Here is a 15,224-nt window from a genome sequence, read left to right as displayed (position 1 = left end):
AAATAACAAGCCAAGGGGGAAAGAAGCTTTAATTCAGGGGATCATGCCATAAAGGTCTCACCAAGATAGATACCTGTGTTAATACAGCCAGTGAAGTATGACAGAAATGCAAGGTAAGTCACTGTCTGCAAGGCAGACTCTGAAATGATTTCTAGCAACTCATTCCCTGGCATGATGCAAGGAGAGCTGCTGCTGCTTCTACTGCTAAGGCCCCAGGAGAAAGCACAGCTACATCCAGTCTGCCTGGCTTGGCTTCCAACTCTATGTTTCCCAGCTTTTCTGCTCTTAAGAGCTTAGTCACTGAGGTTACTTAGGATAAGCATATGGCAGATGTAGTAAGAAAGAGGTGCCCTGTTGCTTTGGTGTTATGTGATCCGGGAAATCTCACACCCCTCTGCAATGACTTGAACCACTTTAACAATAAATGCATCTATATTCTAGATTACAGCTGCTGTATCCAGTTGTATCCAGGAGATTTCCAGGACTGTGTGATTCATAAATACTGCCCTGACCAATGGAGAAGCAATCTATTTGGAGAGATGCACTGTAGGAATGATGCCTTCCTTTTTCTGGCCATTTATATCACAAGTAGCCACCTAAGCACATCTCACCACCATAGTGAGAAATACTTACAGGCATTTGGAATATCATTACTGCTACATGGAAAAAATAGAAGACTGCACAGTGATGCATGCCTCATGCTGTCCATAGCATCTGACTGTGTGTGTTTGTGTGTGTGTGTGTGTGTAAAATGAGACAAAAGGACTCCTATCCTTCATTAAACAGAAATATTTCTTGCAGCCAAAGTTGCTGAGTTCACCCTCAAGGCTCAGAATTTAGCAGCTTCCTGCACGTGGTGTCTGAGTACAGGCAGGAAATGCTCCTAAGTGTGTAGGTATCAGGAGTCAAGTAGAGCAAGAGAGGCATCTATCAGTGCCCAGGGATCAGGACAGCAAATGGCCCTTGCTGGCTGTAAGTGCAAGTTTACCAACACATTCCGGACATACGCACACAACTGAAAAGTGTACCCAAAGCTGGGATCCAGTACCAGATTCAGATTAGGAGTAAAGTAAAACAAGTGGAGAAAAGGCAGAATTCTCCAGCAGCAGGGAGAAGGCACTGACTGATGAGAAATAACACTGACTGAGGCTGCAGTACTTAAAGCAAGAATTATACAGCCAAGCACCACTTGGGCTAAATTATAGTCTTCTTTAGGGGTAAAGAACTGGAGAGTGTTCTAGGGTGTATATGAATGCTAGGAGGATTAACACAGATAAACACCTGACCCTAAACCAGAGAGGAACAAGAAGCAGCCACCTTAGCACACCTTTTTCTGAGTCCCAGCACAAAGCTAGAACCCACCACCAGTGCTTAAGCTTTGGACCAGCACACTGCAAAATCTGCTTCTCCAGAATAAAAAGTAAGTAGAAAATACCTTCCATAACTAAAGTCCATCAGGAAATCTGTACCCAGGAACTAAGTAAACATGGGTGTGTACCTAGAGAATAAGAATATTCAAGGACTCCCCACCCCCTCCCTCACTGTTTAAGCCTCTTTCTCTTATGGCCATGCACCAGAGAGTTTATGAAAAAATCTGCCTGATTTACTGGTGTTAAGCCATTCTAAAGTTTGCTTTCCCAACTGTTCAGCTAATAAGGAATTTGTGTCATGTTGTGAATACATGGGTTATTATGTCAATTGCAAACATGCAATTGCCTCATGGTAGCAGCTCATTTCACAAATGGTCATTGAGGTTGTCAGTGTCTGGCGAAACCTAGCATGTCAGCACTTAACAGCAAGAGGCACTTAAGGCTCAAGTGGTGACGATCATGGCAAGGTCAATAAACTATAAGGAACTCACACTAAAAGTTAAATAGGTTTTCCAAGCTTCTGTGTTTAGCAACTTCCTTTGTCATAAAAAAACTATAAACAGAGCATTTGTCCCTTTTAACCAAGTTAAACATCTCCTCTTCGACTCAATTCCCTTTCCAAAAAAATAGTTCTACGTGGGCGTGCCGGATGAAAGGTCCTCCCATCCTTCCATGCTGGCTCTCCTAGCTTCCGTTGAGGTAGGTCATGTACGCCCCCTCCTGAGACCATAAGGAAGGGGAAGTTGGCCACTCACTCAGTCCCCTGTCACTTCACTAGGCTTGAGTTGCTGAGGGTCCGAGGGATTGTGGGTTTCTTGAGACTTCCAGCTGTGTATTTAATCTGAGGTAAGCTTTGAGTGCAAGGGTTTGGCTCAGAGCTTCGGACTGGCTCCTCCCCATCTCGCTGGACAAGGATTTTGCTGTTGGGAAGAAGACAGAACTTGAGAGAGAGGCAGATCTGTCTTGCAGCACAGAATGGAGCACAGACAGAGAGAACCACTTTCATAGCATATCATTTTCACCCGTCTGAAGGAAACAGCAGTCTACTACTACTACTACTACTACTACTACTACTACTACTACTATTACTACTACTGTGTCATCTCTGTATTTGATGGGAAAGAAGGATTTAGGGCTTATGGCTCACCACTGCCTAGGCCTGATTACCACAATGTGCTGTACCTTGGCCTGCCTTGAAAACAGTCTAGAAACTTCAGCTGCTCCAAAACAGGGCAGCAACATTGTTAACAGGGAGTGGCTGAAAAATTCTATCATGCCTGTGCTTTGCTATCTACAGTGGCTTCTAATCTATTCCAGGGGACAATTCAAAGTGCAAGTATTAACTTTTCAAGCCCTAAAACAGAGATGGAGAATCTGTGACCCTCCAGATGTTCTGGGACTAGAACTCCAATCATCTCTGACCATGGGCCATGCTGGCTGGAATGAGACAAAGGCCAACAACAACCGGAAGGCTGCAGGTTCTCTATTGCTGCCCTAAATAACCTGGGGTGAGGTTATCTGAAGGACTATCTCCTCCCATATATACCCAGCCCAACCTGAAAATCATCTTTAAAAGTCCACCCCTGCCAAGTGAGGTTAGGTGAGGCAGGTGCCAACTTTTCAGTGGCCATAGGTCAAGGCCTTTTATTCAGCTAGGCTTTCCTACTTATAAACACGGTCAAAACATGTGGTTGTTGTTTTTTAGACATTGGGTACTACTGGTTCCTCTGCTGCTGGTTTTATTTTGAAGTTTTAGCTTTGTTTGTGATTTTGTGTTCATGTTGTTTTTACATTTTACATGTGTGTGTTTTTTAAAGTACACTGCCCAGAATACTTAGTGTTACAGGTTAGTATAAAAATGCTACAAATAATTATTTATGTCAGATATTTACCGAAGTAAAAATAAGAAAGACTAAGACCGTTGCCTGGTTTGAACTTAACACGAAATCCTAGCTTGTAGCTACATGATCGAAGCTGCCTGACCATACATGGGCTCAGGGCTACTCAGGGAAAATTAAGATTGGCACTGTATCCAGCATCCATGATTTTTTTTAAGGCAGGAGTTGCAAGTCAGAATGGCAGAAAAGTCTCACAGCCACTGCAGAGTGCCTCAGTGGGCACCACACTGAAAAAGCCCAGTTGAAACTAACTATAGTTTGCCCTTACTGGATATAATGATTAACCACAGTGAGTTTAAACCCAGAAGCAGATGCTTCTAATTTAATCCTTTGGCACATCCTAACAGGGGCAGAAAGTAGCACATAAACAGTTAAGATCACGCTTGTTAAAAGGGTAATATATCAGGGGAGGGAAGTAAGGAATAAATGTAAAGGTGGCATATAAGTAACAAAGAAGAGTTTCCTTTCTCTCCATGTATTCATGAGAAGGTTAACATGCATTAAAATATATTAACCATGGCTACAATCCCACAACCACCTGGGAATAAGTCCCACTGAATGCAGTGGGGATTACTTCAGAGCAGACTTGCAAAGAATTGCACTATAAGGGAATGGATGAAAAATCATGGACAAACCCCAACTGGAAATGTATCAAGAGATAACAGTGGCTGGTTCTCGCAATCTCACCTGGTTCTGCCTAATTCCATCTTGCTCAAGCCATTCACAGGGAGTTCATTCTTCATATAGAGGTGGGATCTTGGAATTGACCACTGAAGTTGAGAGAGTGCAGAGTTAGACAGCTAGTGAATGTTCCTTTCTTATCTCCCAGCATACCTCAAACTTAGTGAAGCAAAGAGAAGGTGCTTCAGGCCAGTAAGACAGCCACAAATATAGAGCCACTTGATCAGTAAAAAGTAGTTCTGATTGGCACCCTCATGAAAAAGCAGAACAAATCTAAGGTATGAGGAAAGGCAAAGAGAGCCCACCCTTACCATCACTGTGGATTCTGTCACCACTCCATTATGAAAGCCTTTGTGACACCAGTTTCTGAGCAGATCCACCCCTGCAGAAAGGAACACTACAGAATGAATGTTAGTTCACATGTGAAATTTTGAGGACTATTACTAAGAAATTGCCCTGGATGTAAGAAGGCAGTGGGTACAAGTAATGCAGGGCCTTGATACTGAGCAACCCAAACACACACACACACAGGTTTAAAAATCAAGCTGCAATGGTATGATGCTCATTTGAAGATGGTGAACTTCCTGGTCTATTCCATGGAATTTTCTGGATACACTCAAGAGAAGCAGGTAACACTGATGAACAGGAAGGCTCTGGGTGAGGGTGTGGGCTTAAAGATAGCCAATAGAAACCAATGAAAGGACAAAGGGGTGGGCAAGAATAAAGAGAGACTTCTGCCCTAAAGCCAAAGACGTGGCTGCAAGGTGTGGGGAGTGGGGAAGATGACAGAAATGACCCAGCAAGAAGCAACACTCAAACCACACTAGCAACCTGTAAGGATGACAGATAATAATGCTATGTGAAAGAGCACACACAGCTCTGGGTTAGAAAGCAAGGTATGCAGTCTACTTATAAAGGGCTGGATCAAACAACTACCGTATTTTTCCCTCTATAACACGCAGATTTTTTCTCCTAAAAAGGAAGGGGAAATGTCTGTGTGTGTTATTGAGAGAATGTGTGGTCCCTGGAGCCGAAAAATCAGGCAAAAATCAAATCGCGCTTCACGGAGAAGGGAAACCTGAAAAGAGGAAGCGGCTGCTTTCCTGCATTCTGCCTCAGGGTCTTACTGCCCACCCTCCTCTGTTTCGTTGCTGTGTTTGCTCAAATGGAACAAAGAGCAGGGAAAGCCCTTCCCCTCCAGGCAAGCAGAGGGGAAAGCAGAGTGTCGTTCCTTCTAATTCCTCTCTGTGCTCCGGTGCTGCTGGGAGAGATAGAGAGATAGAGATAGAGAGAGAGAGAGCTGGCGTGCTTGGGTGGGGGGAAACTTTTGCCTTTCTTTCCTCCCTCCTGTTAAATCCCTCTCCTGCATTCTTAGCCAGCTGCTTCTCTGCACACCCCTCTCATGTCCCTTCTTTGTTTTTCCTTCGCTCCCCACTTAAAATGTGGTTACAAAGCATAGATCCACATGGATCCTCAGGATCTTTGCATTGGGTCACCCCAAATTCACCATCAGATCACATAGCATGTCCATGGCTACAGCCTGCCCCCCCAAAATCACGCACCCACTGTTGCCTGGGGCTGCAATGGTGCAAAAACATGGTTAAAAAGCATGGATCCACATGGATCCTCAGGATCTTTGCATTGGGTCACGCCAAATTCACCATCAGATCACATAGCATGTCCATGGCTACAGCCTGCACCAAAAAAATCACGCACCCACTGTTGCCTGGGGCTGCAATGGTGCAAAAATGTGGTTACAAAGCATGGATCCACAGGGATTCTCAGGATCTTTGCATTGGGTCACCCCAAATTCACCATCAGATCACATGTCTGTGGCCACAGCATGAAGCACAAAAATGATACATCAACTGTTTCATTCAGAATGTTTTTTCCCTTGTTTTCCTCCTCTAAAAACGATGTGCGTGTTATGGTCAGGTGCGTGTTATAGAGCGAAAAATACGGTAACTGCTTATCCTAGAAGGGAGCTTGCAAGAACTTTTTTACCTTTGATCTTATTTACGAAATATTTCAGCTCCCACTGGGAAGTAAGGATGTTGTAGTATCGCGGCTGCTCAAAGAAACGTAGGTAGTGCATGGAGAAGCGCGAGGGGAAAACTCGCTCAAACTGTCCACGTCGAGCGAATTCATCCTCTGTCTCTACTAGGACACGTACATCATCTGGTGTTAGAACATCTAGGATGGTAGAATAGAACTCCTGCAGCCAAGATGGACAGGGAAACACCTTGGTTTTCCAGGAGGTAACTGCACAAGTCTACATGCATGCCACTTTCAGTTCTCTAAAACCACTATGATTGCCACTCTAGGATGGTGGCCACGCAACACATATTCCCATCCCACTGTGACAGCAGTGGAAAGACAGAAGAGAGATATTCAAATAGGAATTTGTTTGGGGGGGGGGGTGAAGAAGAAAAGGCAGGGTTCTTGGTTATGGTTCCCAAATGCTTCTTGTACCCCTTGAACAAACTAAACCAAAAAGCATGTGTGTAAGTAAGAAATGGGAAATCTTACTGCTTCAAGGCACACCCATTATAACAATGGCAACCAGTGGCTATGGCCTATTGGGTCTTAACTATACAGTGGTACCTTGGGTTAAGTACTTAATTCGTTCCGGAGGTCCCTTCTTAACCTGAAACTGTTCTTAACCTGAAGCACGACTTTAGCTAACGGGGCCTCCTGCTGCCGCCGGAGCACGATTTCTGTTCTTAACCTGAAGCAAAGTTCTTAAACCACTATTTCTGGGTTAGCAGAGTGTGTAACCTGAAGCGTATGTAACCCCAGGTGCCACTGTAGTTTGTAACATTTTCTTAAGCTATGCTGTGTGTTTGAGGGGCTTAAGGTTTGACACTAGCCTTGCTCTGAATACAGTTGAAATACAGCTCTTTATAACTTCCACACTTAGCCAAATCATATCCTATGTCAAATACAACCTCCTTCAGATACCAGTCCTTCAGTGAATAAACAAGCACCTCCTTCTTGTGTGTGGATGCATCTTACCTGTTGGGACACATTTTCTGTCAGAAAAAGAGCTTGGTTGAACTCTTAAGCACTCCCCAAGCCAAGCGATTGTAATGATCATCTGCTAGTTCGAGTCAATATTTCAGTGTAGCTACCTCTATGCTTTGCAACTCCTTGTCAAGTAATATTAGGCAGGCACCCTTACACCCCTGCTAAAAACTTTTTTTTAATTTCAGCAAGCCTAGCGAGAAACATAATTTAGTTATGTATACTTGTTTGATGATTTTATATTGTTTTATGCACACTACTTATGGTTTCATTTAATTAAACAGTTAATGAAATGATTCAAAGAAGAGCGGAGAACTCCAGCCCAAACATGCATGAGATCTCAGAATGAGGGCAGAGTGTTTGGGGAAGGCATGTTCTCGCCTACCTGATCAGGCACTTTTGAGGTCAGATAAAAAGCTCTTTTCGTTTTCTCAGAAGTGAACAGCTCCAGAGATGACTTACTCTTCTCCTTTGCGACACTATTCAAGCTGGGCACAGCAATAATTAAAGTTAGTACAGAGAGAGTTAGTCAGTGCTCTCAATTCAGCCACCTATAGCCAGAATCATAAGCAATACTCTGTTAAGCCAAAAGAAACGAAAAAAGCCTCAAACGATCCATGGAGACATAGGTCAAGGATGGGGAACCTTAGGCATGGGGGCAGTGTGCAACCCTCCAGCCCCTCCATCTGGGCCCCAGGACTCTTCCCAAGCCATGCTCCCTTCCCCAGGCCCCATCCCTCACCAGCCTGCTTCATGCTTTCCCCAACCTGGTGCCCTCCAGGTGTTTGCTGCCATCCCTGACAACTATTGTGGCTGAGCTGAGTTGGGGAGCAACACACAATTCTAGCTACCGAAGCCCAGTATTCCTGGCAATATGTCTGAGATCACCACCGCTGCTCAGCTTCCAAGGTTGCACGAGGTATTGCCTGGGTATTTTCAAGCCCATCTTGCAATTACATGGACTAGAAACTTGCTTTAAAAATAGCAAAAGCAGAGATTCTTTGGGTGTTTAATTCAGTTTCTGTACCAACAGCATGACTGAATAAAATGCATAGTCCTATATACAGGCTACAGCTATACACATACTATTGCCACAACAACTTTTCATCTCAGTCTTCCAACTCAGGCCTCCTCACTCCCCTACTGAACAAGAACAGTAAAACGTCTCTTTCTGAGTTTGACCTCTAACCTAGTTGTGGAGCTGCTGGCACTTCCAGAGGGTGAAGCCACATCATCTGTGCTTGGCAACAGAAAACCAGCCAAATTAAGGGCATCTCTGACCATTTGACCCTTGATGCTCACATCCAGAGGAGAGTTTGAATGAAGGCTGCAGAAAGAACAAAACCTTGATTGGACAAGCCCATCTTCATTTGGCCCTAGCTTTTGGCATTTTAGATAGCTGTTAAGTTTGATTTCCAAAAGAGAGAAAGGAGGACTCAATCTCCAAGGCAAGACAATCTCTCTCTCTTTTAGTATCCCCTCCCCCACCACACCCACATGCATACACAATACACAGACATACCTACCAATCAGGGACACACTGTGTGATCCAGTTCAATGTAAGTGTTGCCTCCCTCACATTAAGAGATGGAAGCCATCAGCACATGAAGTAAGGCATTGGCAAAACAGACTGCATGCATCTGTGCATATAGGCCTAGCATGCATCTGTGGGACAAACTGGAGGTAAAGGGTGCTCTTGAAATTGTAGTGAAATGCACCAAGTCAGAGCTCAAGCTGAAGGGTGCACCATGCACAACTTACCTGGGGGAAATATTGACTTCCAGAATCCATGGCTTAAGGTTCTCATCCAGCATGATATCAAACCCAAACAGCTCATGGCAGCAGTAAGGGCGTCTCACATACATCTTCACGAGATTGATTATGTAGGGCTCTGATCTAGAAAATGAAACAAGTGCTGGGTTGTTTCTGAGCAGCAAAACTAGCAGCAGGACTTCCCAGCCTCTTATACATCACTCTAGCCAGGTATATGGTACCAGCATGCCACAAAACAGGGCTTCAGCAATACCTTCCCCACATGGCTCAGATGAGAGCCTGATGAAGACAGCACATGGCCCTTCCTTGCTTCAGGTTATTAAGATCCAAACAAGATACTTTTGGGGCCAAGGGACAATCAACAACCCTCGAGAAACAATACAGTAGGAGAATTTGATTCCAGAAGCACAAATCAGCAAGAAGCAAAGAAGCAAAGATGCACACTTGCTCCAAACATCTGCAAACATCAGTACTCATCCCTAGCTAATGGATAAGATGACCCGTCAAAAAGAGGTCCTCCTGAAAGCAAAGGGCTGGGGGGAACACAACTAGATCCTGAGACTTACGCAATGATGGTTTTGACAACAATGTCTTTTATCTTCTCCCAGATGGCTTCACTGTCAACTCCTTTCTGGGCCAAATAACTCCAAAGTGCCTTCAGTGCCCTGTGGAGACAGAACAGAGCATACAAGTGCATTAGGGTTGCCCCATGTAGTGTTATTAACTCCTCTCCCCCCATCTCTGAAGGAAAAAGGCAACATGAACCCAGAACCAACCATGTTTTTAATGTAATTTTATATAAACCAAATATGAGACCTTTCTTTTTTGATTAAGTGGTCTATACATTCTGTTTAATAAATGAAAATAAAGTCTCTTTCCTATGGAAACAGTAGGGCCACATCTGGGCTACTCAGGACTAGAGAGGTAAGACAACATAAGCCAGTCAAGAACATAACACATACAAAAGGATTCTTGTTCCTGCTCATCAATACCCACCACTTGTGACCCTGACATGCAGTTTCATCTGTATTAGCCTTGTATTCAATATTCTTCTTGTTGATACTGTAATTAGTCAAGTGCATGTACTTGTTGTTGAGGCTCTTCACAGAGGGGGAATATCTGAGGTGAAGGAAGAACAAAAGTTTACATTAAGTAAGGAGACATCACTCATCAAAATGAAATGGCAAGAAGAGGGAGGAATGCTAGCAGTGTGGGAGCTAAAAGAGAGAGGCACACACACCAATCTTTAAGTATCTCCTCTAAGCTCCAGTCTAGTATGTGTGCACATGTATGTGAGAGAGAATGAGAATGAATGTGTGTGCTCCACAGAGATATGACTGGTTTAACAATTCAAATTGTTAATCATCAAGAGTTGCTCTGACTTGAGTTATTCGCCAACTTTGTCAGTTAACTAAACATCCAGATGCTTAGGAATTTGAAGTAATTATAATCTGTCTTATTATTTTAACTTTTGTATGTTTTAAAGTACAGCTGTAATTTTTTTCTTGATTTTCTTGTTTTATCTTTTTGTAAACCATTTTGAGGTTTTTTAAACAATAAAGCAGTGTGTAAGTTTTATGAAATATAAAATAAAATAAAATAATTTAATAATTGGCTATTTTAAAAGCACACAGACTCAGCTACACAGTGCAAGCAAATAATTGGTTCTCAATAGTCACTGCTTAAACCAAAAGGATGTGCACAGGCTGCCATACAAACGACACCTGCAACCAATAGTCTACTGTTTTCAGAAAACATATTTAATCTGCTATTCATGAATCTCAGCTGGTCTTCTGACAAGCAGTCAACCCAACTCTTTTTCTGAGGTTACCAATTCATAGGAAACCTACTTGCAGCTGGCAAAACGAACAAGTCCATCTTTGAACAAGTAAACCCGAAGTGGATCATAGCATGTGACATAAACATAAATCCTCAAGTCGAACTTGCTTCCACCAATGAGGTAGGGTTTATGTAAGTACCTGTAACAGAAAGATAGGTGAGCATACAGGAACCACATCATAGAGCAGCCCAGAGATTTAGTCTCAAGAATTTCAGGATATTGTCACTAGTGGAGAGGCTTGATGGAGATGGTTTCTGTCCCTAAGGGGTTTGAGAGACTGCTGATGAAATGCCAGCTTTCTCAACAAATGCTACTCCTTGCCACAGCAAAAGGTCTACTTTAGCCATATTTCTGAACCCATGTCAATATCGTAGCAATTCCACAATTGCTCTTTAGCTGGAAGCAGAAGCAAAAGAAACAAACCCCACAGAACAATGTAAAGTTTTACAACAGCAGAGAGCATAATCAGAAACAAGTTGGTTCTTTGATACCTTAAGATATTAAAGTCAATCTTTTGTTTAGCAGGGTGGGGAAAGATCGGCAGGGCGGGGGGGCTTGCTTACCTTTGCACCAGCAGTGGCCTGCGCTTGGGCAGCTGGCTCCACTTATGGATGACCTGAATGCCGATGCCTCTAGCTGATGCTGGCTAAAGTGAGTGAAAGACAGAGAGCGATGTTCACATTGCATCCATTTGCTGCTATCCTACAATTCAAAGCTGGAACATCCGATTATAGTCTGGGAAGGTGGGGTACATGAAAGGAATTTGTTTTAATACTATCAATCTTAAGACAAGCCTCCAAAGAAGCAGCCTCACAAAAATCTCAATGTAATTTTAAGTTCAGCAGTATGTTAAAATCAATTACTGTGGCAGCTTTTTCAAAGACTGAGCATGTCAGCAAAGGCTTTTTAAGTCAATAAAAGCTTTGTACGTTCACAAGTTGGTGTATAGCAGCTTTGAGTTCCTTGCTGCCACTGACTGATAAGCTAACTCCCTAGAGGTTTCAAAATCACGCCTGGCTGTAGTCATGCAGTACAGTACAGACTGTGGCACCTGTCAAGTCAGAGAATATCTAGGGTTTTGAAAATACTTTAGTCCTCATGAAAAGAGGGGGGCGCCTTTCTCTCTCTTTAGGAAATGTTTGAGGCTCCTAGGAACAGAAGGAGGCACCCCCCGTCTGTCTCCCAGTCTTCTCTCCTCATTTACATGTTTAAGGGTGCCTCTTTTCACCTAAAACATTCAATGCACAAACACCTCAGATTCAATGACATGGGGAAATGCAAATGTGAAGCACTTTTATTCACAACCTTTACGAGGTTGCAAAGAATAAAAACCCAGAATATTTTAAAACAATACACCAGGGAGGATTACACCTGTCCTTCCCAATATCAAGGAAATGAATGAAGAAGATGATGACAGGTGGGTTTTCAGACTGGTGCAGGTCCTACTTGCAGCAAGAGGGAGACCGACAGCCAAAGGGACTATTGAGCTAAAGCTAGGATATAGTCAAGAGGGAACCAGAATACACAAGTAGAAACTGTCATCTATGAGAAGAGAATATGCATCGTTGCTATAGTGGAAGGTGGGGAGTGTAGTTTACATTACCATTAATTATTGTTCACTGCACTTCAGTACCATCTAATTACTTAAGTTTTCTGAGTGGTTTACAGAGATTAAAACCATGAAACGGAATACCTAAAATCTGAAGCAGAATAAAAACCACACAATACAAAAACAGAACAGAGCTCATCCCAAAGGCAGTCTGTCCCAACACAAGTCCTAAAGCCTAATGAAATGCATCAAGAAAAATCAGATTCATCCAAGAAAACCTGAAACTGGCAAGGCAAGGGAAAGCATGGCTATACCATGGCGGAAGGCACACAAAGGACACACCCCTATCTCTATACCGGTTGAACCATATCTGTGCCCTCCCTCACCGGCTTCACAATCCATTTCTGTCGGCTCCCACAATCTTCCCAGGCCTTTCTGAGCAGCTTGATATCCTGAGGAAGGATGAAGGACTGGGGCAGAAAGTTGAACTCCTTCTTCCCAAAGCGCAACTGCATTTTGGACACATTTCTCCACAGACGGTCCTTCCGACCAATTTGGAATGAACCAGGAAAATGATTCAACTGCAGAAGGGAAAGGAAGAGACAAGAAAGGAGTAATGAGGTTTCCTGCTGTATCCTAGCTGGTAAAAAGGCAAGATAAAGGTTCAACAGGGGGGTACCTTCTCCTCCAAATTCAGGGATAGCTGCAAGAACCTAGATTGTCCATACAAGCCCCCCCCCTCAAAAGCCCCTGGGCTGGTACTACCAACAGGTAGTTCCCATGAAGGAAGCATGCCAGCACTGAAGTTTCTACCATATAGTGTCTTGCAAACCTAGGCTGCCTCCTTCAGAGGCACAGCCACCAAGAGAACATGAAGGGACTAAAGGAAAGAGAACATTGCAGCAGAAAACAGGAAAGTATCAGCTACATGCAGCGCTCAGATGGAGAAAATGGCAGAAAAGGCCAGAGTGAAATGCATCTCATGCCCTTTCCCCACACTGTATTATATTCTTTAATATATCCTTTTGTAGTCATGACCATATCTCATACCTTCTGATGTTCTCTGATAACTCTGAACCCCGGAGATTTCATGTGATGGCCCCAGCAGCCCAGCCAGTCATTGTTTCCTGTGGGCAATAGGGCAGTTCACAGACTATTCTCTGAACGTCTCTCTCTCTCTCTCTCTCTCTCTCTCTCTCTCTCTCTCTCTCTCACACACACACACACACACACACACACATAGTCTGTTTATGCAACAGTCTCAGGCATATAAGAATTTCAGTTTGGAAAATATGAATTGGAAATAATTTTCCTGCCTTATCCATGTTTCCCCTTCCACATGAACCAAGAGTGGCCTCATATGAGCAGCCACAATAAACCCTATTGAGAACTGTACACAACTCTAAAAAGATTGTAGCATCAGCATCACAGGGTATACTGCCACATCAAAGCCTATTCAATTACAGGTGAGCAGGCAAGAGATGTCAAATTAAAGCCCCCCCCAATCCCTATCGATCTAAGTCTCCTCTTATTGGAAGGGTAGGGGGTGAAGGCTTGCTGCATTTATCAAACAACCTACTGGAAAGAGCAGCTACAGCTCTGCATTACCAGACACAGATCATCAAATGTATAAGCAAACTCTACGAGAATTGCTATGACATGGAGTTTTATTCCATGTCTTGAACATTCTTCCCCAGTTTGTAAGTACAGACCATGCTGCAGCTTTTGCTGTTCTGCAGTAAACATTAGCACTTTGTGGTCAGTATCCACCTGGACAAGAGCTGCCCAAGGGCATACACACAGGCAGAAGTGCCAGGAAGCTTGCCCAAGACTTAAGAGGGAAGCAGCGGAAGAGCCACAATTAGATCTGCAGCTTCATGATTTGCAGCATCTTTCAGAGTCCTCCATGCAAGGGAGGTGCATTAGTGTAATCAATTCTATGGGAGCTTTTGTTGCTCTGCTACTGAAGATCTGCATCTGAAAGTGGGACAGTTCATTTCCAAACATTAGCACTATTCCAAGATAAAGCTGTGAGTCTGGGTGTATTTAAGGCAGGCGGCAACATGCACCCACAGACCATTCCCACAATACAACTCACTCTTGCTGATTTTGAAGTGAGACCTGGAGATCGTTGCCTTTACAATGTTGGGAGTCACTGTGCTCATCTTCCATCGTAGCATCTTCCTCTGTTCCCAAGGGAGCTTCTCCACTAGGAAAGAAAGAAATTCTAAGGTTAGAAGGGAAACCCAACCACGGGAGCATCTCCTTTGGCTGAGGACATCAATTTGTCATGAAGTGCTAGAAGGGTAAGATTTTTATTCAATGAATTTCAACAGAATCAGATCACCAAGTGAAAGAAAACCCTTGGCAAAAGCTCTGTCACTTGTCCATAGAACAGTGGTTCCCAAACTGAGAAGCACAACACACCTGAAGGAATGTGCAAAGTTTCTGGGAGGAACAGGATTTTGAGGCAGGTGGGACTTCCCTCCTCTCATCAGTGAATAAATGGATAGGTTGAAAGCCCTCTAACAGAGGATCCTAATTTATTTTGGGGACAGGGGTGCAGCTGTTCCCCTACTTGCCGAATCATGCCAGTCTGATCTGGGAAGAGCTGCTGCCTTGATCTCCATGCTATGCAATGGAACAGGTGGCTAGTCCTGAATTGGGGAGGGGGAAGGCAGAAGTTTAAAAGGCAGATAGCGAAACTAAGCTCAAGAAGTTTGAGAAATTATGCTATCTATAGCAAGAAGCATGCTGAGTCAGTCTATGTGCACATCCCAACAGGTTAAGACCAGCTTTAATTCTTCAAAGACCAAAGGTTGTTGTGATGCTGTGATAATGCCTGCTCTCCACTATGAAAGCACCCAGGCCAGAGCAAAATACGACAAATGGGACCATCTCTGATACAAGTGAATCTGGATGTCCACTCACCCCATCATAGGGCAGGGCAGGAAAGATACATACTCCACCTATGGTGGGATTAAGATTGAGGGTCAAAGTGAATGCCCATCAAATATTACTGTACCTTCCAGCAGCATCTCAACTGCTATTTCAGCCATTTCAGTGCTGAACCTCTTTGCTGGTGATCT

General features: G+C 43.7%; 1 protein-coding gene across 3 annotated transcripts in view; it reads right to left on the bottom strand.

Moving 5' to 3' along the window:
* Positions 1-15,224, bottom strand: part of TTLL4 (tubulin tyrosine ligase like 4) — a 38,058-nt gene that overhangs the window by 9,881 nt on the left and 12,953 nt on the right. Inside the window, exons 6-19 of one of the 3 annotated variants that reach the window (XM_028741514.2) lie at positions 14,234-14,344; positions 13,186-13,262; positions 12,522-12,716; positions 11,150-11,232; positions 10,597-10,725; positions 9,743-9,865; positions 9,313-9,411; positions 8,735-8,869; positions 8,163-8,300; positions 7,359-7,461; positions 5,954-6,164; positions 4,261-4,331; positions 3,956-4,038; positions 2,126-2,290 (exon numbers count right to left, since the gene is read on the bottom strand). In XM_028741514.2, coding sequence (XP_028597347.2) covers positions 2,137-2,290; positions 3,956-4,038; positions 4,261-4,331; positions 5,954-6,164; positions 7,359-7,461; positions 8,163-8,300; positions 8,735-8,869; positions 9,313-9,411; positions 9,743-9,865; positions 10,597-10,725; positions 11,150-11,232; positions 12,522-12,716; positions 13,186-13,262; positions 14,234-14,344 — 1,712 coding nt within the window. In that variant the 3' untranslated portion in view covers positions 2,126-2,136. Of the gene's footprint in view, positions 1-11; positions 2,291-3,955; positions 4,039-4,260; positions 4,347-5,953; positions 6,165-7,358; positions 7,462-8,162; positions 8,301-8,734; positions 8,870-9,312; positions 9,412-9,742; positions 9,866-10,596; positions 10,726-11,149; positions 11,233-12,521; positions 12,717-13,185; positions 13,263-14,233; positions 14,345-15,224 lie in introns of those variants that run through there. The other 2 variants (XM_077933920.1, XM_028741573.2) reach the window with 2 other exon arrangements.

This window comes from Podarcis muralis, chromosome 1, assembly GCF_964188315.1.
Source record: "Podarcis muralis chromosome 1, rPodMur119.hap1.1, whole genome shotgun sequence".
Taxonomy (NCBI): domain Eukaryota; kingdom Metazoa; phylum Chordata; class Lepidosauria; order Squamata; family Lacertidae; genus Podarcis; species Podarcis muralis.
This window is presented reverse-complemented; position numbering and strand designations above follow the sequence as displayed.